The sequence below is a fragment of the Ceratotherium simum genome, chromosome 24 (genome assembly GCF_057802395.1).
Source record: "Ceratotherium simum simum isolate JZ-2026a chromosome 24, ASM5780239v1, whole genome shotgun sequence".
Classification (NCBI taxonomy): domain Eukaryota; kingdom Metazoa; phylum Chordata; class Mammalia; order Perissodactyla; family Rhinocerotidae; genus Ceratotherium; species Ceratotherium simum.
Window position 1 is genome coordinate 4,595,823 of NC_141923.1, and position 26,810 is coordinate 4,622,632.

Sequence of the window (26,810 nt, forward strand, 5' to 3'; positions counted from 1 at the left end):
AAAATTTACAAAACAAAAGCATTTTCCTGGCAGCCTCAGAGATAAACCTAGAAAACTATAATTTGGAGAGTAAACCATTTTCTTTTAACAAGTAAAGAAGAAAGTCTTCTCTCTGATCTCGAAAGAGAAAAGTAAATCTCCTACGACTAGAACCTCTGTACATCTTTGTGAAGAGTCTGCCTTGGGCCACACAACCACCCTGGGTACACTGTGAGGGCAGCTGTGAGGGATACTGTGAGAAAAATTGGGGACTTTTAGTGGATTCTGAAGAGTGGAATTTGTTGACTTTCTGTTAGTGTCCCACTGCATGGATACACTGCAACTTATTTATCCATTTTAAAAGGGAAAGAGAAAATCTGTGACCCACAGCTTTGGAACTGACCAACCACCACTTGTCCACTGAGTGACCTCTGCCATAAAATATCCTCCTTCCTGAGACTGTTCATAGATGTACTCTCTGATGTTCACCAATGAGAAAGCCATATGGAGCGGTAAGGATGCTTCAAACACATGCATGCACACATGTGCACACTTGCCCTTCCTCTCCCCACACACCTCTACAGGGGTGAACCAAGGTTCTCTACATTAGAAATAAGAGGTATTTTGTTGCTGGGTATTTCTTTTTAAATTGGATGGTGGAGAGGGGCAGGGTGGTCAGAGAAGGATGCCTGGAGGGGAGGGCCAGGAAGGACAACCTAAATTATTAGAAGTGTAGGGAAGAGCAAATAGGAGGTTGTCAAATATCCAGAAAATAAAGAGGGCTCTTTCTCCTCCCTCAAAGCTCCCTGCCTCCAACATGGAACGAACATGAGTACCAGTGGTATCACAGTTCAGCGCTGTTGTTAAATGGGATTTCTGGAGGGAAAACTGGACTATTACTGATGGCATCTATGGAAAAATGCTGTTCAGCCACAAACTAATACAGGCATACCTTGTTTTACTGTGCTTCACAGACATTGCCGTTTTTTTTTTTTTTTTTTTTACCAATTGAAGGTTTATGGTAACCTTGTGTCGAGCACGTCTTTTGGTGCTATTTTTCCAACAGCATTTGCTCACTGAATTTTTTAATTGAGGGATGTACATTGTTTTTTTAGACATAGTGCTATTTTACATTTAATAGACTACAGTATAGTGTAAACATACTTTTATATGCACTGGAAAACCAAAAAATTTGTGTGACTCGCTTTATTGTGATATTAGCTTTATTGCGATATTAGCTTTATTGTAATATTCGCTTTAGCTGGTGGTCTGGAATGGAACCCGCCATATCTCTGAGGTATGCCTGTAAACTTATGAAACAGAGTCCACCCCTATGCTGACAGTAGAAAAAAGAAAAACACTATAATAAACCCAGCCCTTACCTCCATATCAAGCTTGTTGACCCAGATGGGCAAATTGGAATAGGAGTGCAGATTTAAGTCGTCCACGGCCTTCTGGACTCTGTTCAAGATCTCTGAGAAAGTCTTATGATCATACATACAAGTTTCCAAGGAACGGACTTCCAGGTCTATTTTTTCTTCAATAATCAGCAGATCATCCACCTAAAGGAAGGTATATTTAATATTTAAAACACCCATTCACTCTATTCCTTCATTTTTATGTACATTCTTCTTAATTAATTAAGAAATGTTTGATGCAGAGAAGTTCTTCCATAAATAGCTAACCCTATTTGCTGGGGTGAGAACACTTATCCCCATTCCCGTGTCTTCATAGAGGAAAGGGAAATGTATGGAAACTATCAGTTTCTCCTCCTTACTCCCTCCTGCTCACGGGAAGGGCAACCGGTGATTGTAGGTCTGAGAGCAGAAAATAAATGGGCTCTGCTCAGCGCCTTCTCTGTCCTCAGAAGCCAGCCAAGGCACTAGATGCATGCACTTCGGTTTGCGCGCAGCGGCAGGTGCAGGGCCAGGAGGCCTACAATTGTGCAGCTGCACTACAGCCCGGGAAGGAGGCAGGTCTGGGTGGATCCACATCAAGCGCCATGGCTGCAGATCTAGAGCCTTGTTCTCCATGCAACTTTATCAGTAATAAAGCTCTCATTTCGCTCAGTTAGACTCCTGTGTCATCCTTCTCTCCATTGGTTTCTAAACTCAGGGTGTTACTTAACAGCCTCCCTAAAGCCCCAACATCATCAAACAGCCCGGGGAAGTAAAACAGCTGCTTCTCCCTCTCAGCTCACATGGCCTCATCCTATATCAATCATGCACATGCCTTCTGAGTTAGCTATTACTGTGTTTAGTTCACTCCCGGGACACGCAAGGACTAAATTACAGCACACCTTTTCTTGGAAGTTGAAGACAGTCTCTGCTAAGCGTTGTACATAGGGATCAAGTTTGTAGGATTCCCACACCAACGCAATGCCCTCTGCAATCAGAGCCTGCACTTCCTTTTTCAAGCCAGCTACCAGAAGTGAAATGGTGTTCCGCTCCTCCACTTTTTCACAGGTCCTTTCGTAAGTCCGGACACTTTCAATCAGTGAGATGGCAAAGGGGTAGAGCTGGTTTGCTTGATGAGCCTTGTTCACAATCGCCAGTGGGACGCGGAAACCAAGCCACTTGAGGTTTCGAACTTCTTTGGAAAGTGTGATAATCTCAGGAAGGAAGTTAACCTTTAGCTTAAGTACATTTCCACTTCGGCCCCGAACCCGAGTACTTTCAATGGTGAAAATGCGCCCCGAGACGCCGAGGTTCCGCTGCTGCACCTTCCTTGCCCAGTCATCAAATATCTCTTGAGTGTTGAGCTTCATGCGGAAACTGTCTCCATCCTGCTTCAGCTTCTGCCCCTCCACGTGGTTCTCCCATCCCTTGCCCAGGACGTCCTCCACACGCTTCATGTAGGCGGTCAGCTGTCTGTCGATCTGTTTTGCCCAGATGATAGACCCTGACACAGGGGGCAGATCGCGCACATGGCTCATCTTACATGCCTGACTTTGTGGGTACTGGACCTTGAACTTGTCGTGAAGAGACTCAATGTCATCTTTCACACGTTGGATTAGCTGGGTCTGATATTCACGGATGGCCCCACGGATGTGAGGCCTGACAAACAGTGCATTGAACCTGGAGAAAATCCTAAACATCTCGTTAGCATTCTTGGCTGTGCCCAGCTGATCTCGAAGGCGAGCAGTGATGCGGGTCTCCACTCTGTCAATTCTCTCATCATATCTCTTCATTGCAGCCTCCCAAGCTTCCGTGCCTTCCTTGGAAACATCTAGCCCGTCCACTTCCTTGACATTCTCGTAAGCAAGGTTTACTTCCTCAATAGCATTCGCATCAGCAGCATCAAAGAGAACCTCAGCTACTTTCATATCTTGGGGTTCAGGTACCTCTCCTTGATTCTGTTGTGCTACTGCTGTGACCTAGAAGAGAAGGATTTGTAACAAAAAAGGTTTACCACATGAAGATTTTTATTTTGTGGCACACCAGCAGTACACACCACACAAAATTACCAGTCAGCTATATAGGTTTTTAACTTTTAGTCCAACATTTTATAACCACAACTCAACAAAGCCACGTAAAATACCATAGAGTATATTTTAACTCTGCACTGTAAAGATCTGACAATGCAGTTTCATTGCTTCAGAAGCTAAAATAACGTGTTAAAACCTGGGTTTTAGGTACTTCCCTTTTCAATGTTTAGTCTACGATTAAAATTGCATTGGAAAACTCAGTAATCCACAGCAGTGCTACGTACACACTCAGTATACAAACTCATAAATAGTCTTCCTTTTTGATTTTTAAAACCTTAAATTATAACCACCTTGCAAGTTACCACTTACTGTAAATACCACAACAGAGGGACACATAAAGTGTTATAGTAACAGAGAAGAAAGCCCCACTCAGTTCCCTACGTACTACTGGAGAAGAGCACAGAGCAAATACGTGATCTTTAACTCAGGAAGTGTTAGACTTCCACACACACCTCATGCCCACACTCCCACAGAATTATAAAGCTAGGCAGGGGTCTTGATTTGGGGGCCACAGATGTGTTGGATGAAACTCACACAACCTGGGAACTGGTTTGGGGGAAATTATAAACACCTAACTAAAATTCAGCATTTCCTGGGGCCGGCCCGGTGGCGCAAGCGGTTAAGTGCACATGCTCCGCTGCAGCGGCCCGGGGTTTGCCGGTTCAGATCCCGGGCGTGCACTGATGCACTGCTTCGCAAGCCATGCTGTGGCGGCGTCCCATATAAAGTGGAGGAAGATGGGCACGGATGTTAGCCCAGGGCCAGTCTTCCTCAGCAAAAAAAAGAGGAAGATTGGCAGATGTTAGCACAGGGCTGATCTTCCTCACCAAAAAAAAAAAAAATTCAGCATTTCCTACAATTATGAATGTACGCAACAGTCACAGTTGTTTGTGGTTCCACAACTTTGTCACCAATAAATACTTCCCATCACATTACACTCATACATATCCTGAGATCTTATGTTCATCGTTATTCAAAATTATAGTATTAGGCCTGTCACTAAATCTTGCTATTTTATTTGTTCATGGAGAAGCACATAGATTACTAGATCACAATTTCAAAATTGTTAACTGTTTCTTTGTAAACTGTATATTTTATGCATTTAAATTTATGTATTTAAAACATTCTGAAGACTCCTGGTAATTGTAGTGTGAGGGGAAAACTGGAAAAAATTTTTAAAAATAGCTACTTCAGGACAATGGCAAACAACCAAAGGCAGTCCACAACTTGAGACGTGTTTACTCATGACAAAGTGCTACCACGTCAGGTAAGAACACTGAGTTGATGGCCTTCCTGCCTGGAGAGGCTCCCATCCCCCAGCTCAGGCAGTAAAAACTTGCAGCTTTGCTGGAAGGAGCAGAACAGCAATCAGTTTAAAAGAGAGATTCTGGAAATGAGAAAGCCTGAGAAAGGCCAAGATTATAAATCACATACACATATAGGAGACCCCAGGGAGCCCTAAAAGAATGAAAAGTCTGGGGAGATTCACAAATTGCTGTGCCTTTGAGTGAGTTCCTCAACCTGCACACAGCTCAGGCAGCAGAGGTGGAAGCCTTATTGGCTTGAGGCTGCCAATAATGCCCTCTGTCCAAATCATAGGCTTACTGCCGCTGAGGGACCACCCCTGGGAAGCCAGGCTTAAACATACAAACAAACAACACTGAGCAGGGACGGTGATGGCTACACACCAAGGAGGAGACAGACTTCACCTTTTCAGTATGAGCCCAGGCAAGCTGACTGCTCACTGAAACAAAAAACCAACACTCAGAAGAATAAGGCAGAATTCAATACTGTTTCCACATATTATCCACAATGTCTAGTTGTCAATAAAATTACTAACTATGTAAAGAAACAAAAAAAGTACTAGACATGCAAATGTGACCTATACTCTGGGAAAAAAATGCAGTCAACAGAAAGTGACTCCACTGGGGCCTAGATCATGGATTTAGCAAAAAAAGATTTCAAAGCAGCTATTATAAATACACTCAAAGAATTTTTTTAAATGTTCAAATAAAAAGACAACATGCAAAAAATGAGTGAACACATACGGAATCTCAGAGAAACGGAAACATAAAAAAGAAACCACTGGTAATTCTAAAGCTAAAAAGTACAAAGGTTTAATTTAAAAAAAATTCACTAGATGGTCTCAAAGAACAAATGTGAGATGACAGAAGCACCACTGAACTTGAAGATAGATTTGAAGAAATAATGGCTGAAAACTCCCCAAATTTGGTAAGAAACATTAAGTTAGGCAGCCAAAAAGTTCAACGAATCCCAAGTAGGGTAAAGACAAAGAAAACTACGTCTTTGACTACACCACAGTCAAAACGATGAAGAGAAAATCTTAAAAGCAATAAAAAAAAATGACACATCACATATAAAGGAACAATGATAGGATTTTGTCTGACTTCTCATCAGTAACATTGGAGGACAGAAGACACTGGAATGACATCCAAAGGATTAAAAAGAAAAAAAAACTTGTCAATTGAGAATTCTACATCCAATGAAATTATCCTTCAAATATGAAAGTGAAATATTTTTCCTGATAACCAAAAAATGAAGGTATCTGTTGCCACAGACTTGTGGAACAAGAAATACTAAAAGAATTTCTTTTGGCTAAAGGGAAAAGACATCAGAGAGTAACTTAGATCCACTGGAAGGAATGAAGAGAACTGGGAAATGTAAATAAGTGGACAAATGTAAAAGATTATTACTTTTCTTCTCCTAATTTTTCTAAAATGTATATGACTGTTTAAAACAAAACATAATACTGTATCGTTAGGTTTATAACATATATAGATGTAATGTATATGACAAGAATAGCAACATTTTCCCTGTTGTATATATGACAGACAGGAGGAAATAGAGCTATACTGGTACTGGAAGTCAGTATTAAATATATCATGATAAATTGAAGATTGTAATCCCTAGAGTAATCATTAAAAAAGAAAATTCAAAGAAATACAGCTACAAGTCTACAGAGGAATTAAAACGATATACTAAAAGTAACACAAAAAAGGCAGAAAAGGAACAAAGGAACAAGAAAAATGAGACAAGTGGAGAACAAATAGCAAATGGCAAATCTGAATCCAAGCATATCAATAATTATATTAAATGTAAATAGACTAAACACTGCAATAAAAACATTCTGAGAATGTATGCATGCAAATACAAGTTTAGTATAAATTTTACTCATATAAAGGATGTGTACCACATGATTTACAGAGAAAATGGTATCCAAGAAGAGGGATATGGCAAAAAAGGGTTAAGAAACCCTAAGCTAGAAGGAATCAGCACTATTCTCAAATTTCTCATGTATAAAATAAAGGGTTAACATTTAAAACCAACAAACACACATGTAGGTACACAAAAATCAGTATTGCACCAAGTAAAAAGATGCAGAGGATTCATTGTTAACAATTTACTCAACACCAAATAGTAGGCACTCTTAATCAGTGAATGAAGCTTCCTAAACGGCATGATTTCTAGATTGGATCCCGCCCCCAACATTTTATTACTAAATTTTCAAACTACAGGAGGGTCGAAAGAATTATAGACTGAACATCCATATATCCCCAGCTGGAGTCCATAAGGAACATTCAGCCAATTAACATTTGCTATCTATTGGCTTTATTATATACCTATCCATTTATCAATTCCTCTACCTATATCAATCCACCTTATATTTCTGGACTGGATTTTTTTTGTGTGTGTGAGGAAGATTAGCCCTGAGCTAACATCTGTTGCCAATCTTTCTCTATTTCGTATGTGGGATGCCGCCCCAGCATGGCTTGATGAGCGATGCGTCAGTCTGCACCTGGGATTTGAACCTGCGAACCCCAGGCAGCCGAAGCAGAGCGTGTGACCTTAACCACTAGGCCACTAGGCTAGCCCCCTGGACTGGACTTTTTAAGGGAAGAAAAGCATTGGTGAAAAAAAAGTGAGAAGAGAAAAAAAGCTGTACAAAGAAAAGGAATCATCTAATTCTTTTAATAAATCTCAGGCATATATGATTATTATCCACATTTTACAGAGGAATCCAAGGAAAAGGTTAAATAATGTGTGTAAGTCACATAGCTAATTAAATAGTGGAATCAGCATTTAAAACCCAGGAAGTCTGGCTCTAGGGTCCGTGTAATTTGGGGGGAAGGATGAATGGATATAGAGAACATTAAAGATTTGGATTGAAACAACATAACACCGAATCACTAGATCTAAAGATGACAGTGACAAGATGAAAATGGAGTTAAAGTACTTAGTGCAAAACAGAAACAAGTAGTTAATTCTAATTCTAAAAAAAAGAGGGAGGGCCGGCCCCGTGGCTTAGCGGTTAAGTGCGCACGCTCCGCTGTTGGTGGCCCGGGTTCGGATCCCTGGCATGCACCGACGCACCGCTTGTCCGGCCACGCTGAGGCTGCGTCCCACATACAGCAACTAGAAGGATGTGCAGCTATGACATACAACTATATACTGGGACTTTGGTGGAAAAATAAATAAATAAATAAAATTTAAAAAAAAAAAAAAAAAAGAGGGAGCCATGAAAACAACGCACGTGCAAATTTTTAGAATGTGTACCATACCTGTGGCCTCAGGACCCTGACAATGACAGCTCTCAGCTGTTCATGCTGGCGCCTAAATTTTCTCATCTGGTCAAGGCGAGCCTGAAGCTTCCTGTGAGCAGGGTTGATTCGCCACACCATCTTCAGATTTTCCTCCCTTTTTCTTTTGACAATGTCTCTCAATAACACCTGAAGTTTCTCATATTCATCATCCCAAGTCTGGAAAACTTCAAAGCATGCTACCATAACCTAGGATATAATTTAAGAAAAGAAGTTTATTATTAAAGTATATTTTCATCTCAATGCCCTGAGGTTGGTTTTCTGATATTAAAACTTACTTTTTCAAATTCTTCATAAGCAACATGCATCAGTTTTCTAGTGCCCAATACTTTGAGTAATTGAGAACTCAAGTCTCTTGAAATTGCCTCCACTAAACGCAGTGCCCTCTGAATGGGATATTTTGTGTTTCGGATCTTTCTCAAATGGGTGAAAATGGCAACAAGTGCCTGCCTTATTTTGTCTAGCTCAGTGGCAGACAGCAAATCATTCAGAGGAAAATCTTTCATCAGAGGATTGTAGTCATTCACAGTTTCCAAAGCCTGTTTTAGACCTAGATTAAGAGAGAAACAGTCAATGGTTTTTATGGAAAGTAAAACAACTAGACAGATACTCCTTACAGGCTTAATACTGGGTAAGTAAACTAAAACCTAACCTCACAATGGGACATTTGATGTTGCAAAAGATTTAATGACAAAGAAACTGTTCATGATATTATGAAAATATCTAAAAAAAAGAACATGTATTAACAGGATGATCCTAGTGTGGTCTCATTTTTGCTTTTTGCTTTTTTTTTTTCTTTTGGTGAGGAAGATCAGCCCTGAGCTAACATCTGTTGCCAATCCTCCTCTTTTTTCCTAAGGAAGACTGGCCCTGGGCTAACATCTGTGCCCATCTTCCTCTACTTTATATGAGATGCTGCGACAGCATGCCTTGACAAGCGGTGTGTCAGTGCATGCCTGGGATCTGAACCTGCGAACCCTGGGCTGTCAAAGAGAAGCGAGCGCACTTAAGCCTGCGCCACCAGGCCAGCCCCTCATTTTTGCTTTTTTAAGAATATCAGTCAATTCCTACATACTCTAAAGGCTGTGGGTGGTAGCCCCACAGATTTCATCTTTTTTTGCTTTCTATGTTACCTAAATGTTCTACTAATAACAATTAAGTTTAGAAAAACCAGAATTTTATCACCCTTAAGAAAACTAAAATTTAAATTTTACACCCATGGTTCAAATCAGGTGAGTGTGTTATGGACATGGATCATGCAAGCACCTTGGTCCTAGTCTATTTTTTGACTTCCTCTGCCATAAGATAAAGAAAAAAAGTATTAGGAAAGAAATAAGGATTTCAGAGGTATTGAAAAAAAAAATTCAAGGTATACATTTCAACATTAGTGAACACCTAAGTAACATGTGCAGTGTGGTCAAAGTAACTGGAAGATTTCGGCCTGGAATTTCCTCTAACATGTAGAATGTAGGCACCACACCTTTTTTGAAGGGGAAGAAAAAGAACATGACAACCACTGCATCCTAACTACTCATTCTAACATCTCTTGTGGGCAGAGAGCTGTAGAGAAATGCCCAACCAGGCCTGGTCGTTCAAACAATTGTGTGCCGTGTGTGTGCTAGCGCAACATGACCCACGCTGCTGCTCACTCGGAACACTAAATTTATCTCAACCACTTTTCCCAACAGGGAGGAGGGCAGAGAACAGGAGAAAGGGGCAGGTAAAAAGAGGAAGAGAAAGCACTGACTAGCTCTCCTTCCACAGCCCCGTGGGCAAATAACTTCCGCTTACCTTAAACCATCTTCCTGGATGGTCAAAAGCACACTTGACTTTATACTAAAAAAGTGCAGCCTGCTCAAGGAACCAAGTAACTGAGAAACAGGCGGGAAACTCCCAGGGCTCTCTACACTCAGGCCTAGAAACTAACTGGCTTATGCTCTCAAAACGCTTGAAGGGAAAGGGAAGTATGTGGGAAAATCATTTTCATTACCTAGAACTGGGGGAAAGATGAGACAAGATTCAAGAGAGGAAATAGTCAGGAAAGACGGCGCACCTATTAATTTTTATCTAAATTATCAATAAGATCTCACACAATCCAGATCAACAACACAACTTATCAACCACATTATCAGTTCTAGCTTTTACCTGTGTCAGTGTCGAAACTGACAGTGGCATGGAAACGCTTGCCATGTTTCAAGATGTCCAGAGTCAGGAGAACTTCTGGGCTCTCGCGTTTCTCCTGGATGCGGTATAATGCACGTTCCAAGTTTAGCCAAAAACTAATTTCCTGTAAGGCAGTTCCTGAGGCAGGATCTCGATCAAGTTTGGTCACCTGCAAAGATAAAATAACATTCAAGAGCATTACTATTTAAACAAAGGTAGAAAAAGTACCATTAACTAAACACATGTATTACAATTTAATTTTTATATTTCAACTAGATTTCCTTCCCTGTAAATTATAAGCTGTTTAACTTGAAATCAAAGGTATGAGCCAGCTGAGATTAACACTCTCTCAGGGTTGCTATTTAAACAGCCTCACACTGTACCCCGACCATTCCACCTGGGCCAATGTTAGTCCTCCATTAGCATTCCCAGGACCAGGGGGAGGTACTGCTAATAGTCATCACAGAATTTACCTCATGGACAAAAACTCAGACCAGTTTTCTCACAGATATTAGCAAGTCAAGTGTTTTACATGATACTTTCAATACTGTGATCTTACTTTTTGAATTTCTCGGATCCAGCGGTTAACTCCAGATTGTAACTGATTGAGAAAAGTTGGGTCTTCAACCTTATCTCCAAAGTCTGTAACTTTTGGCTTTTCGCCACGTTCATAACACTGTTTTGCAACATTTGTAATAATTGGATGAATTGGCAGGCTGATCTCTGGAATTTCAATATTTTGCTGCAAGTGAAGGAGTCCCATTTCAAGTTCTGCAATCTTTTTTTCAACTGAAGGAGCCATTTTATCACCATCCCTAAAACGGCAAAAAATATCTTATATTTTAGTGCACTATTGGTCTCCAAAGAGAGTCAACATTTCAGGTCTGTCAAATACTAATAATATATATTTAATTAATGCAACAGATTTATATCCGCTTGGTTTATTAGCTTTACCCCCCAATTCCTGAATTTTACATCATCTTCCACAGTGTCTTGTGAACAGTAAGTGAAATATTACATTCAAACCAACGAAGGAAAAATGGTTTTTACCTGTCTGCTTTGCCCGACTCTCTGATATAGGACTTGAAAAAAGGAGCCACTGCATTGCTAATGAAGGAATGCAAGGTTTCATACGGTGAGTCTTCACTGAGTGTGAGGACTCGGAGCTGAGAAGATACTGGTTTGTCTGCATCAATTACTGGAGTACGTTTAATGAATGCCAAGCTAAAGGAAAGGAAAAGAAGAAATTAGCACAAAGAGTCTCATTCCTAATCAGTCTTAATAACTATAGTCTTCTTTGTGTTGCATACAAATTAAAAATTCATTTGAATGTTTTAATTTAAAAATAATATTAATAGAATAAATTGTTGACTTTCTGATACTGAAATATACTGCTCATTTTTCTTTACTCACTTAACGTGAGAACTATCAAGTCAAGGTTAAGATTATAGCATGCAACTGTGAAACCAGGCAAAATTAATCTGCCTCATAAATGGGTTGAGTTCATAATCTTGGCCTCACTGAAACTGACCTGCAACTAGCAACTGCAAGTTACAAGCCAAGATGTACTTAAATCTGATCTTATACTTTTTTTTTTTTTGTGAGGAAGATCAGCCCTGAGCTAACATCCATGCCAATCCTCCTCTTTTTGCTGAGGAAGACTGGCCCTGAGCTAACATCTATTGCCAATCCTCCTCCTTTTTTTTCCCTTTTTTTCTCCCCAAAGCCCCAGTAGATAGTTGTATGTCATAGCTGCACATCCTTCTAGTTGCTTTATGTGGGACGCGGCCTCAGCATGGCCGGGGAAGCGGTGCGTACTGCAGTGCGCACCCGGGATCCGAACCAGGGCCGCCAGCAGCGGAGCGCGCGCACTTAACCGCTAAGCCACGGGGCCGGCCCCTAGTCTTATACTAATTTGTACCATTCATTTATGGCACTAAGTCACATATCGACTTGAATAAACAAGTCACCCACAGGGTAAGGTGACAAGAGGGCATCCCAGGCTCCCGACAGCCTGGCCTAACCAACTCTTCCAGTTTCACCTTCTAGTACACACCTCCTTCCCCACCCCAAGACACCACTTAAGCTAGATGTCCCATTCTCTAAACATCATGTGATTTTGTGTCTTTCTTAAGAAGCCTGTATTACCCGCTAAAATCTAAGTAGCCCCCAAAACCCAGTTCCAGCATTATTTCCTCCACAGTGCCTTCCCTAATCAGAAGATATCTCTCCAAATATCCATGTTTCCTGGTATCTTGCACCTCTAAAATTTTGCCAAGTATTACAGTTAGTTATGTATCTGCCAGTCTTCCTCCAAAAAGACCGCAAGCTTCTTGGGAACAGAAACCAGGTTTTACTTCTTTTTGCCATTTCTTATACATAATAGGTGTTCAAAGGTGGCTGAATTAACAGCTTCAAGAAAATTAACAATACTTTAACTTTCCAGTTCCCAGGCCAGTACTTCATACATAATTCTTCATATTATCCTAAAAAGTCGATGAAGCTTCCTGATGTGACATACTGAGAAGGAACAAAGTCACAATAGTATTCCTGCCAAAAACATACAACCTGAATCTCATCATGGAGAAACATCAGACAAACCCAATTGAAGAATGTTCTATAAAGCCACTGGTCTGTACTTATCAAAAATGTCAATGTCATGAAAGACACAGAAAGGCTGACATAGAGAAAAAGACAGAATTGGATTCTGGATCTGGGAAGAATTACTTTAACGGGCATTAATGAGACAATCTGAATATGTACTGTACCTAGAGAGTGGTATTATATCAAGATACCTTGAATGAGGTTATGAACAAGAATGTCCTTGTTCTTAGGAAATACACAGAAGTATTTAGGGATAAAGGGGCAGGTTGTCTATAACCAACTCTCAAACAGTTCAGGAAAACAATGATAATTTGCCAACGTGGCAAATGTTAACTGATATCCAGGAGTTCAGTATCGTATTCATGCAACTCCTTTGTAAGCCTGAAGTTATTCAAAATAAAAAGTTTTAAAAAGCCAATGTAGAATCAATGATAACAATTATATATGTAAATTTCGATATGTCTATTGGAGTGAAATTGGCACAACCTTTCTGGAAGCTGGGAAATCCAGTAACATGCATTAAAAACTTTTATAATGCATTGCATCTGAACCAGTAATGCTATCTTTAGGGATTTATCCTAAAAAGAATCAGACCTAAGAATGTTTACTAGTTATTTATGATAATGAAAACTCAGATATAATCTGAACATAATCTGAAAGTACTGTTAGATATGTTAAGTACATTATGGATCAAACCTAAAATGGATGCCATGACATGGCAATTAAAGTAAAAATATTTTAGAATTTACATTGACTTGGAGATTCTCTTCATTTGAATACATGAAATCAAAGATAAGATACTGAATTTAAAGAGCAGAAATCTTCAGAGTGTTTCCTTACTGTCTTTGTCTGAGTCAATTAAGACTTACATTTAATTCTCACAAGTTTATAATCCAAGATAATGGTACACTCACACTACTCACCTATTGGACTTCACTCCATAATGAATGTCTATGTTGATATTATAGGAAATGAATTCTTTTTCTTCTTCTCCTTCATCACCAACATCCTCTACAAATTATAATAAATATTATATCAAATTCATGTCAACATTTCCAACTTTCAATTCATCAACTGCTTAGAGAATGATCAGCCTCACCCCCCGCAACAAACCTCTCTGTGACTTGGCTCTACCTATTTTTCTATTCCTACCCATTTTTTCTGACTCTTGACCCAGTCACTTATTTGCTGTGTGATCTTGGGCAAGGTGGTTAACTTCTCTGCACCTGTTTCCCTGTCTGTAAATCGGGGCAGCACTGGCATGTCTGGGTTGCTGGAAGGATTAACCGAGTTGAAGCCTATAAAGCACTAGAGCTGGGCCTGGCCCCAGGCAGAGCTAGGTAGTGTTCGCTACAGCCTGTTCTCACCACCCACCCAGCAGTCTCAGTCCCTGCACTCCAAACACAGAAGTCACTTTCCATCCCGCCCCTGTGTATTCTGCTCAGTTGTTTACTCAACACTTAGCACACCACAGGCATTCTGCTAAGTACTTTAGGTATACATACATTTAACCCTCACGACAACCCTATGGGGGTTGGTATGACTATTATGATCCTTGTCTTTCAGGTAAAGAATGTAAGTAAATTGTCCTCAGACACGAAGCTGGAAAGTCTGCGATTCCAAAGGCAGAGCTCCCCACCAGTACACCCGTCCTCCAGTCCCTCATCAATGCCCCACCTCCCAGAGCAAACCCCCTTCAAGAAAACTGCTATCAAGAAACACCCCCAGGGGCCGGCCCAGTGGCACAAGCGGTTAAGTGCGTGTGCTCCGCTGCGGCGGCCCGGGGTTCGCCGGTTCAGATCCCGGGCGCGCACCGATGCACCGTTTGTAAAGCCATGCTGTGGCGGCGTCCCATATAAAGTGGAGGAAGATGGGCATGGATGTTAGCCCACGGCCAGTCTTCCTCACCAAAAAAAAAAGAGGAAGATTGGCAGATGTTAGCTCAGGGCCGATCTTCCTCACAAAAAAAAAAAAAGAAAGGAAGAAACATCCCCAGGTCACCAAGAGGCATTCACCTACCCTGCCCCTCTGCTTTTATAGCACTTATCAGAGCCTGCTCAGGGTCGACTTATGAATGCATCTTCCTCCCCAACTGTGAGCTCTTGGAGGGCAGGGATCATGCTGGATTCCACACAGCAAACACCGTGCACAGTAGTCATGTTAAGAAGTTTACTGGAATTTAATAGTAAGATAGCTCAAGATGCATGTGAACAAAACTTCTGAGTACAGACATGTGCCCCATAACAACGTTTTGGTCAATGTCAGAGTGCAAATATGACAGTGGTCCCATAACATTAGTACCATATAGCCTAGGTGTATAGTAGGCTGTTACCATCTAGGTTTGTGTAAGTACACTCTATGATGTTCACACAATGACGAAATTGCCTAATGACACATTTTTCAGAACATACCCTTGTTGTTAAGTGACACGTGACTGTAGTTAAAAATCAAAATTGAAAAATTAAAATAAAAAACCGGTACAAATGGGAAATAATCCAAACCTCTAGATCTAGTATTAATCCACTAGATGCCTAGATGCTCTAGCCGAATTATCTTTGCAACGACATATTGCACGGAATACCTGCGTTAGCAAAATCATTATCTAAGGACTAATGTAACGTGATGTGTATGGTTCGTCTGCACTTTTAAGCTGTGATGGAATAGCAAAGGCAGTGACTTAGCTAAGTGACTGTGGGAAAGTCATTTGTCCTCCTCTAGGCTTCAAATTCATGAAATGTAAAATGGGCAGCAGAGCAGGGGGTGGGATATAAAATTAGGTGGTCTGTAAGGTTTTGTAAGCACTAAAAACTATAAAATCTGGGTGTATTGGGTCTGAGCAAAAGCTATTTGCTGAGTTAGCTTTAAGATGAGACAAACAGGGACTGGCCCGGTGGCACAGTGGTTAAGTGTGCACACTCCGCTTCGGCGGCCCGGGCTTCTTGGGTTCGGATCCTGGGTGCGGACCTACGCACCGCTTATCAAGCCCTGCTGTGGTGGCATCCCACATATAAAAGTAGAGGAAGATGGGCTCGGATGCTAGCCCGGGGCCAATCTTCCTCAGCAAAAAGAGGAGGACTGGCAACAGATGTTAGCTCAGGGCTAATCTTCCTCATCAAAAAAAAAAAAAAAAAAGATGAGACAAATACAAAATTCACACTAAAAGAATATAAAATATTAGTCTATCTATCAAGAGGACAATAACTCAAAATACTCTTTTTAGTATAATTTTAGGAAAGGGAGGCGGTGGTAGAACATTCTACTATGCCAGGTATTTCCTAGCTATTTTGAAAAATGACTACTTAAAAAAAAAAAAAAACAACCAACTAAACAAATCAATCAAGTTTTCTAACTACTGAAATGTGGATATACCACAGGATAAGATAATCATACTGCCTGAAACCAACCACGTATATGATCGCAACCTGTAAAATGCAAGCACATGGACAGAGCATAAGGAAACACCCCCAAACTGAAACAGTTGTCAAGGGAGCGGGATTATGAAATATCTTCTCCCTCAATTTTATGAACTTTCCATCATGCTGTTCCATGATTTATATAAAATATACATCATCAAAATAACATCCAAACAATATATAGAAAATAAAAGTTACATTCCACAATCACCAAAGGAAATTATTGACATAACTAAAAACCCCATAGGTTAACTTTGTATCATTTCTTTCTCCCAGATAAAGATTCATCATCTATACAAATAAAATCACGTACAGAACATGCCGCCTGGACGCAGCATCTAACCACGTTGCCTGAACTTCCTAATGCAGACAGGGTTAAAGGAACTGCACAGCTTGCCATGCGATGAGTCACAGCTCTGCCAAGAACGCCCAGCCCCACACTAGGAATACTGCAATGCAGCACAACGCTGCTCCGGCTCAGGAAGGCACACCCAATGACATAATCCTCAGACGAGGACTGCACATGGGTATCCTCTACTGCTTTGTAACATTCTAACTTCTCTTGATGACAATAATTTATGGAAGTCATTACTAATCAGTCAGAGAATACATTTTAGATTAGTTTTTAAATGCTTCTTCCCCATAAATATAGAGATCAAATGAAGTCTGATTATGTCTGACTCCCATTGTAAAGAACCCATGCCACTGTTTTATATAAACTGCCATCAAGTAATTTCAGCTTTTTGCCTCTCTGTAAATTATTACATCTTCTAAATAACAATAATTTGACATTTTACCTCTGCAGAAACGTTTTTATAAAAAAACTGTTCAGAGGAAGACAGACACTTGATAGTTACTTCTTAATAACAAAAAGGCTATTAATCCTGCTAGACTTAGAAGTTTACATACCAACACAACCTGCATGTTTTATCAGGTAATATCACTTTCAGTAAAGTTTAAATCAGTTTCCTAATGCTGATGAAGCTATTGGTTAATACATAATGGACCAATACTATATCGCCTGTTAATACATTCAAAGAATCAAAGGACCAGTACAGAAAGTGTTGGGTCTGCCTCATGAGTTCCTTTGCTGCAAGCCATACCGATATACATGACAGTGACCTGTGACTGTGGACATTTCTTCAGTTAGCTTCTGAGAGTTTCTCCAATTTCTAGAGATGTTCAAAATGTCATTTAGCATTAATCTGTGTATACTTCTATTGAAAGACTAGTTTAACATAAGTCAAACTATAAGTGATTCGTGTCATTACATTGTGAATTAGGTGAGCATTATGCCTCGTTTAATGAAATATAAAAAGATGCACATTCAATACTACGTCTCCTAGCTAGACCAGGGACGTTTTCACAAAGTCTGGTGAATGTGCAATTGGAAAACGGATGAAGCAAACTGGTAAAGGAGCAGGCAAGGGTGCCAGGCCCCTGTCCCCTTGGTCCCTTCCTCACACTCTTCCCTCCGACTATCTCCCAGCCACAGGACAAGCCGCTTCTCTATCTAGCAAACAAAGCCAGCCATTTTCCTTGGCCCCCACAGACTACCAAATTACTTGTTACATGATCCTGGTTCTCACTATCTTTTAAAATCCAAAACATCTAAAAGCACATTATTCTGGTCGGTCACTATCACACGTGTCATGTCCTCCCCTCTTTTTCTCATGTGGTTTAGTTTTTCCCCTTTCCCATCTCTGGCACTTTCTCCTGTCACCTCGACATTCACCCACCCTTTCGTCCTTCTTCTAAGAGGCTGTGACTTCGTTGCCACAGCCACTCCTGCCCTGGCACAAGGCTAAGAGTGTGGTGACAAAGTCTGAGTTTTCTCTTCAACCTAACGACTTTGATTCATAACATCATAAGAAATATGAAAGGAGGGTTAAACTCCCCATAGTACTTGTACATAATGTAAAACTGGGGTTCATTTTGGTATTTCCAGAAAAAGAAGAGAAATAAGGAACTGAAATAAGTTATTAATGCCTAAGGGACTTAAGACAATACTTTTTAAGGCTAATACTAACTCAAAAAAATAACTGATACAAAATAAATGAAAACAAACACTCCTATTTTAATGGATACCAAGGAACTGAACAGAGAAATTAGTTTTTAGGTTTCAGGATCCTCCTTAAAACATCTTTTTCCCAGTTGGGTCTTAAAATCCTAGGGTTTCGGTTTCCTCACTCATGACAGAGGAAGCTGGGCTAAATGTCTCTGGATGCTCCCAGCCTGATACTCTACTGATAAAGAATTTCCATCTTTACTTTTTAAAAAGAAGTGATGACTGTTTTCCTTTTGCCGTACATAAATTTCATTTGCTATGTGATACCACACATTCAAACTTATCTTGCTGCAGACTGCTCTGTCCTATGAAGGGTGGAGGCCTCGCCGCAGCGTGGCAGCACAGAACAGTGAGAACCCAGTTGGATGGCCTAGTGCTCCCAGACAGTAAGGTGTCATAGAAAATTCTTCCTGTTAGTTTATTAACCATTTTTGGGGCTAAGCAAAGGCCATAAATGAATACTTTTTAGTCATCAATCTATTACATTTCTTCATTCTTTAGGGAAATTAAGTCCTCAGAAAAATAATTTTTAAAAATCCACAAAAACATCCCGCATAAAACTTTCCACACTGTTAGGAAGTTGAGTACCATAAAAGTGCTAGCTTTTTTTCACATTCCAGTCCCTTGCCATCTCTGCACTAATTAAGAGGAGGTGAAATCCCCTAAATTACATATCTCAGGGAAACTAGAATTCTAAGCTTAGGATAAGTACTGACTAAAGGGAGCCACTATTTTGTCTCAAAGACAAAACTCAGGGCTAAGAGACCTGAGTGTAAAAAAACAAAAACCAACCTCCCAGCACCTGTTCCCAGCCTGGTCACCAACGAGCTGGAGTGCAGACAAGGCCTGGAACCGCCAGCTCCACCAGCCACAAACAGAGCCATCTGTTACCTGTTCTCATCTCTGCCACCCAACCTCTCACGGGTTAAAGCACAACCAAAAATGCACTTCAGGTAAAAAGTGCTACAGAAACGTCATTAACACTGTAAAATGCCTACTAAGTAGTGAGATAGATCATAATTTTAGCTGGTCATAATTTTAGAAGTACACTATAAAGAAAACAATTTTCTACAGGCCAGGAATCCCAGAAAGATTTCTCTTTTTAAAATGAGGAGCTATAATTTAACATTCTCTTTCCCATCAACTCTCCAATTCTTCACTATCAAAAGAAACAGTTAAATTTTACTTATTCTACACTTTAAGGAATGCTGTACTTTAATAAAAAACGTTTACAGCAAGCTGGGGCACTTAAAAAAATATATGTAGAGAGAGAGAGACAGATCTTCATATAAAAAATGCTTCTATATTCAATACAAGTGTTTGGAAAATTCTTTCCATAAAAGGGGGTGGGGGTGAGGATAAACTAAAAGCAATTTCCTCTGTTCATTAAATAAGTTATACAACCTCACTGTTGCTGGTGGTCTTTATTCAGTTTAAACAATTCAGATTTGATTCCCATATTGTAATGGAAGCCCACTTTTCACTGTAATTAACTACTGGATGCTCATATTTGATTAAATGTACAAATGCCAATGCTAACTCATAAAAACCACCCAGAAGAAAGCCCTCCTACCAATGACCCGAGTCTGCACTTATACCTAAATTATGCTAGTGCAGCCAGGATGCTAATAAGACTGATGGGACCATAAAGTCTTCCTTGGATTTCTGTAAGTGCAAGATAAATTACAGACAGGTTGAATCACTAGAAATACTTCAGGGATTTTTATAAATACAGGAAGGAGGTAGGATTTCAATTTTAGGCAGTCTCATTCCTTAGTCAACGTTCAAAAGTGCAAGTCATTATGGAGCCAAGATTTGGATGCCTGGATATTCGCTTTGCTAAGAGAGGAAACTGCACCCATCAAGAAAACAGAGAGATGAAGAAATAGGGTTTCCCCTCAATAATTTTAGCAAAGTTCAATTCTAAGATGTTTGCAAGAAGAATTACTGATGAGCACTCTAGAAGCAAAGAACAAAACTTACAAATTTTTTCCACAAAAAGAAATTGAGACCCAAGGTAGAAATCACCAATTTCAACACATAAACTGTACAATATGATCAAGAATTAGCCAAGGTCAGACTACTCAAAACACAATAACTTAATGCAGATTAAAATATATTTTAATAAAATAATGTACATTCATTGAAAAATGACCAGAAAGACAGACACCAAAATGCTAAAGTGGTCATATCCGGGTCGAAAGAGTCCAGGCAATTTTTATTTTATCTGTATACTTTCAAATTTTCTACATGACTATATACTCTTTTTAAAAAGGAGTAGATGAGTGAAATTTTTTTTAAACACTAGCGGTTTCCATGTGGGAAAACATAACCACAAACATGACAGAAAATCCTAAACAACATTAATACTCTAAATATGCCCGACCTGCTTATTTGCTTTGAACATTCCCTGTGGATCTAAGAAAAATATTCTTTCACACTCTTGACCCTCCCACCCTCCAGGAGAAACAGAAGCTACAATGAAGCATCTCCTGAGTAAGAACAGCGTTTGAAAGAAACAAACTATCAGAAAGAAACATCAAGTGTGTGTTGGGGGGTGAGGGAGATAGTATAGGTTCTCTTACTGACAGAACCATATAGCTTTTTGAGGTTATAAGAAGCTCGTTGGCAAACATTTTCAGACAATGTCCAATCCCTTGGTACTAACACCAAAATCTGCTTGGACATCATCCCTGGGTTCCCAGGTGGACGGTGCCACGCCCATAGTGCTCTGTCAAACATACTCACCACGACTTCCAAGTGCTCTTAGAGAACCCTGAAGGCAAGGCTGACTCGCAAGATGAATCTAGCCTTGCTCTTGAGAGGTCACTATTGGAGGAGACTGCTGGGATACGCAAATCTTTTGCCCTCTCCCCCCACTAGGTGCCTAACCTCAGTCTCTCTTTTTTAAATCTGTAAAATAGACTCCAGTATCACAGGGTCACCATCAGGATCATTTAAGCATTACACAAATATAACGTATGACTAGTAAAACAGGCAGTGCACTGGAAACCGAGATGTGGAGTCTAGTCTAGGGAGTAGGATTAGCTGGTGACCTTGGGCCAGTCACTTCACCTGAGCCTGTTTCCTGCTTGTGGAATGGGGAGATACACCCATTCAGCATGGGCGCAGTGAGGGCCTAGAGGACGACCTGCGTGCGAGCATCCCCCCTGAACAGCGATGCTCCGCTCGCAGCCGGGGCTGCCCTGTCATTCCTGGGCCTCGGCATCTGGGTCGGCACCAGGCAGGGGCCGGATGGCCGCCGGCCAGGGCTTCCCCAGCTCCACCCGCCAGGACCTCCCCCTACACCCAGAGGGCGGAAGGGCCAGAATCCAGGCTGCCCCCGGCCCCGCGGGTCGGCCCCTGACACATCCCTCCCGAGGCTGGCCTGGCCGGGACACAAATCGAAACCGTAAAGCTCATGTGACATTGGAGGCCGGGATGCGGCCTCCGCCGGCGCTCAGCCGGGGAGACGCTGTCTCCACCCAACTCGGCCATCTTGAGGCCCGAGCAGACAAAGCGATCCCATTGTATCGGGTGACGGCACGACGGGGCACCCTCATCCTTCCCGCGGCCCGGAAGGGGGCACCCCCGGGGCTCCGGCCTGGCGAGGGTGTGGCGGGAGCGAGCCGCGCGCGGCGCCGCCCCCCCGCGGGGCGTCCGCAGCCCGAGACCCCCGGCTCGGCCCCCGGCCCCGGCGCCGGCCCCCGCCCGCACCTTTGAGCGTGGAGCGCTCCACCAGGACCGTGTGGACCTGCGGGTCGGACAGGAACTTGCGCATCTGCTCCAGGGCGCTCTTCTCCTCCAGCGCCGCCTCCAGCGCGGCCGGCGCCTCGCCGCCATCCTCCAGCAGCAGTGGCACCAGCTTGCGCAGGTGCTTCTGCAGCACCGACACGTCGGCCACATTCTGCACGGCCGACACCTCCAGGCCGGCCGAGCCGTCCTCGCCGCCGCCGCCCCCGGGCTCCGACATGGCGCCGCGCTCGGGACCGCGGGCAGCGCTGAGAGAGCGGCCGCGACTCGGCGCGAGAGCTAGCGGGCAGACGGGCGAACCACAGAAACCGGCGGCGGAAGCCGGACGGTCAGCTAGCCCGCGGCCGACTGAGGAGAGCGCACACCAGCTCCGCCCTAAAGGCCGCCGCCTGCCGGCCCCGCCCCACCCTGCCCGCCGCAGCCAGTGGCGCCCGCTCGCCGCCCAGGCGACACGACGTTGCGCATGCGCGCGGGCGGGCTCCCGGCGCCGCCGCCGCAAGTCTTCTGGGACTTGTAGTCCCAACGCTGGGCGGGGCCCCGCTGTCTCCGCATCTCAAGCCCTAAAGATGAGAACTTGACTTGGCACGCTTATCTGTGGCGGTTGGTCAGGGACCAAATCTGTCTTGCTCACTGTGGCCGCGGCGAACAGCACAGAGCCTGAGACACTCGATAAATGTCGGATGAATGAATGGTGGTAATGACGAGAGCTAACATACATAGTCATGACATATGTGTTATTATATATATATATATAACAATTATATATATATTATATAATTATATATTATATATTTTTATATATATTATATTATATATAATATAATATACTATATATATATAATCTCCCTATATATATATACAGGGAGAGTGAGGACATTTTTCAGAGGGGGAGGAGAGATGAGGGGCGTGTCACATAGGCTGGAAAGAGGAAGGTTGGGAGGGGGCATTCCCAGCAGAGGAACTAGCCTCTACAAAGGCAGAGGGGCCTCACTGCAGGGGCAATGTAAGGTAAAGCCAGGAGATGACCCCTGGACGGTGGGGTAAAGCCAAGGTGTTGTGGGTCTTGGTTGCTAATGACACAATAATTCCCCAGGGCATGCTGCGAGGACCAAGAGAGAGACCTACGTGAGAGCGTCCACCTAGAGCCATGATGCTCCACCAGCAGCCGGGGCTGGAACTGTCATTCTGTGGGCCTCAGTGTCTGGATCCGCACAAGGCAGGGCTGAGATGCCTGCCCACTAAGGCCCCCCCCAGCTCCCATCTGCCTGGACCTCTTCCCTTACATCGAGATGACATAGGGACCAGAAACCAGGCTGCCCACATTCTTGGTTTAGAGATGACAGTTTCTTTTAAGGAGCATTAGTTGGCCTTTGAAAGTTCAAACTCATAACTTGCTTCTTAAATTGGGTGGAGGAAGGGAAGCCAAAGGTGTTATTTTTATACCGAAGTGCACAGTCAGAGAGCTGAGTCCTGATTGGTGGAATGATGATGGGATGATTTGATTTCCCCAAATCATCTTTGGAAAACTGCGAAACATACAATATGCTTCTCTTTGCTCAATTACCCAGTGCCAAGCCCCAGGGGCTGCTGGAACATGGAGGCTAATCAAATGATTCTTGTCTTTAAGGAGATCTTGAAAGAGGGGATAGATTGATACCCCATCCTCCTGCCCTCCATCAGTCCACCCTTGTGTGATATGCCCATGCAGATCTAAATAACCTTCCAGGAAAAATATAAAGCAACTGCAATGACTTTGTGCTATGATCATATGGTAATGAATAATAATAATGCCACCAACAGCTAACACTGAATGCTCACTCAATGCTAGGCACTCTGCTAAGGGCTGTCCCCACCCCCACGTCCTTTGGGGTAGGAACAGGACAAGGAGGAAAATCGATTAGGTGCAGGTTAGTGCACTCTAAATTGACCACACATTGTCGGAAACCCAGAAACCCAGCAGTGACCTGGCAGATGGAGAGAGGCTGCTTTCAGCCTGCACCGTGAGTCAGCACCACCCTGGGGGTGCAGCCACTGGGGATGCAGACTCAAACATCTGCAACCTGGCCCCAAGCCAGGGCAACAGAGCAGCAGGCTCTGGATTTGCAGCCCTGTCTCATATCCTCAAAATTAAGTGTTTGTTATTTCTAAGAGGATGGAAATTGGAGGAACCCAAACAGTCAAATTACAAGGATTCCTACATTTGTAGACCAAAAGTGCTTGAGTTTCTGTTTTCTAAAGATGTTTGCTGTGTTTCATATGAAGTAATAAGAATGGTCGATATTGATTGAACGCCTACTGAACACAGGGTGCTAAGCACTCTAAATTCCCTATCCCAGGGGCTAGCTGGACTACCCCAGAGCTGAAAAGGGACGTATCTTCTTGTAAGATGATGGCCTCCTGGTGCAGGACTCTGGCCCCCATCATGCCCCAAGCTGACTCTGAGTGGAGGTGGGGGGCCCTCCACCCTAACCTGGCCTCTCCCTCCACTTGCTCCCTTTGGCTCTCAGCTTTCTCCTGTTCGTAGGAGGATGTGCTTTCACTTGGCAGTGGGCAGGGAGTGCTGGGGAGAGAATTTGTTCTAAGTGATGGGGGATGATAGTGGCTGCCAGGCCATTTGTATTTTATCAGAAATTGGTGACGAACTGTCTACGTGGAGGAGCTCATGTCCATTCCCACCGCTCTCTTTAAAGTACTGCACTGGGTGGCTCCTTCAGTCCGAGTTGGGGGCTCAGTCTCATCCTCATCCTCCCTCTCCCTTTCCCACTCCCAACCCTGGGGCAGCACCGAGCCCCTCAGCGGAAGCCCGGCTGGCCCAGCACCTTCGGGCTCTGCGCCTGGGATCCCTCCTCTTCTCCCTCGAAATTTCATGTTGGGCTTCACTGTTCATTCATTCATTCCACGGGCTCATTCCCAGCACCAGCAGGGCCTGGTCCAACGCCTGGTTAACGGCTGCGAAACCAATGCCCTACACCCAGGGAAGGAGGTGGAGGTGGTGGCAGCAGCGGCCGGTCGCCAGGGCACATTTGGGATTTTGACATTCCCGGCTGCTTTAAGCCCGGCCGCGTCATTCCGCTGCCAGCGCGCCGCTGGAGGGCTGAGCTGGGACCGCCACCTATCGCTCACGGGGCTACGGGACGCTTTCTGATGAAGTTCGATCCAGGATCCACGCCTTTCTGTCTCGGTTCCTTTTCAAGTGAGCTTCAGGGTGAGGCTGGAATCAAATCGAGCTCCTGAAGGCTTTGGGCTCAGCTGGGTGCGGTTGGAGGGCCGGAGGGGAAAGCGCCCCCTAAGGAACAGAGCGGTCTCCTGGCGCCCTCTGGTGGTGCCGAGGAGGACACGCACACACAGGCACTTCCTGCTGTAGCGAGGCCGGCTCCCCAGCCCGCTGCCCCATCCTCTCTGTTGTCGCCACCAGGCTCACCTTCCCAAGGTCATCTGGATCCAGGGTCACAGAGCTAGTAATGGCAGTGACCATAAGGGGAATGCGAACCCTTGGCCCAGCCTGCATCCCGCCGCCCACCTGGAAGATTAGAGAAGTTTGTCACTCTCCTGCCTGCAGACCCTCTGAGACCCCTGAATGCTGCCCTGGCCACTCCTCTCTGGAGGTACCCAGTCCCCTCTCTTACTTAAGAACCGTCTGTGTCCCCAGCCTAGACCGCCGCCCCCAAAGTGCCCTGGACCCATCCCCTCTTACGGACATCCCTCTGAAATTCTCCCCTCCTGCTAAATATTCCTTCTCTCTCTCCTGGATTCTTCCCAGCAGTGCCCAACCTTTAAAAAGAAAGAAAAGAAAATCCTGCCACACCTTCCTGCCAGCACCTCTCCATCTCTTTGTTGCCCCTTTAAGCAAAATTTCTTGAAAAGGAGTGTACGTGGGGACTGCCTCTCACTCTGTCTTGAACATACTGATTAGGGGCTCCCAGGCCACCCCCACATTCCTGGCAAGTGATCTGTGACCCTGGACAAGTGACCCAGGGGACAGGCCTCCACGTGGTCAAATCCAGTGACCAGTTCTCAGTCCTCGTCTGCTTGACTGTTGGACGCGGCTGACACAGCGGGGCCCTCCCTCCTCTCAATGCTTCCTTCACCGGTCCTCCTCCTCACCTGCTCCTTCTCCATCTCCTTTGCTGGATCCTTCTCCTCTTCGCAACCCCTAAAGCGTGGAGTGACCCACGCTTAGCTCTCAGACTACTATCGTGTTCTATTAACCCTCACTCCCCAGGCGACCTCCCCCTGGCCCATGACATTCAACACACCCGTACACTGATGGCTCCTAACCTTAGGAGGTGTATTCTGCCGTTGTCGAGTGGAACATTCTAGGAAAGCCAATTAGGCTGAGTTGGTTGAAAGTGTTGGTCAAGTCTTCTCTCTCCTTACTGATTTTCTACCTATTTTTTCTATCAATTATCAAGAGAGGTGTTGAACTTTCAGATGATAACTGTGCATTTGTCTTTCTCTTTGCAGTTCAATCGTTTTTCTTCCTGTGTTTTGAAGCTCTGTTATTAGATGTATAAACATGTAGCAGTGTAGTATCCTTTCCACGAATTGACCCCGTTATCCTTTTGAAATGTCCCTCTTTATTCCTAGGAGTATTATTTACTCTAAAATTTACTTTGATTTTAGCAGAGCCCTCCGGCTTTCTGTTGATCATTGTTAGTGTGATATGTGGTATATCTTTTTCCATCCTTTACTTTTGGCCTATTGGTGCCTTTCAATTTAAAGTG

General features: G+C 43.3%; 1 protein-coding gene across 1 annotated transcript in view; it reads right to left on the reverse strand.

Moving 5' to 3' along the window:
* Positions 1 to 22,428, reverse strand: part of DYNC1H1 (dynein cytoplasmic 1 heavy chain 1) — a 74,044-nt gene extending 51,616 nt beyond the window's left edge. The window contains exons 1-9 of the mRNA XM_004434264.3: positions 22,051 to 22,428; positions 13,776 to 13,863; positions 11,299 to 11,472; positions 10,808 to 11,063; positions 10,231 to 10,417; positions 8,364 to 8,635; positions 8,047 to 8,274; positions 2,279 to 3,355; positions 1,362 to 1,541 (exon numbers count right to left, since the gene is read on the reverse strand). Of these exons, the coding sequence (XP_004434321.1) occupies positions 1,362 to 1,541; positions 2,279 to 3,355; positions 8,047 to 8,274; positions 8,364 to 8,635; positions 10,231 to 10,417; positions 10,808 to 11,063; positions 11,299 to 11,472; positions 13,776 to 13,863; positions 22,051 to 22,306 (2,718 nt within the window). The 5' untranslated portion in view covers positions 22,307 to 22,428. The remainder of the gene's footprint in view (positions 1 to 1,361; positions 1,542 to 2,278; positions 3,356 to 8,046; positions 8,275 to 8,363; positions 8,636 to 10,230; positions 10,418 to 10,807; positions 11,064 to 11,298; positions 11,473 to 13,775; positions 13,864 to 22,050) is intronic.
* Between the last annotated feature and the right edge of the window lie 4,382 nt (positions 22,429 to 26,810).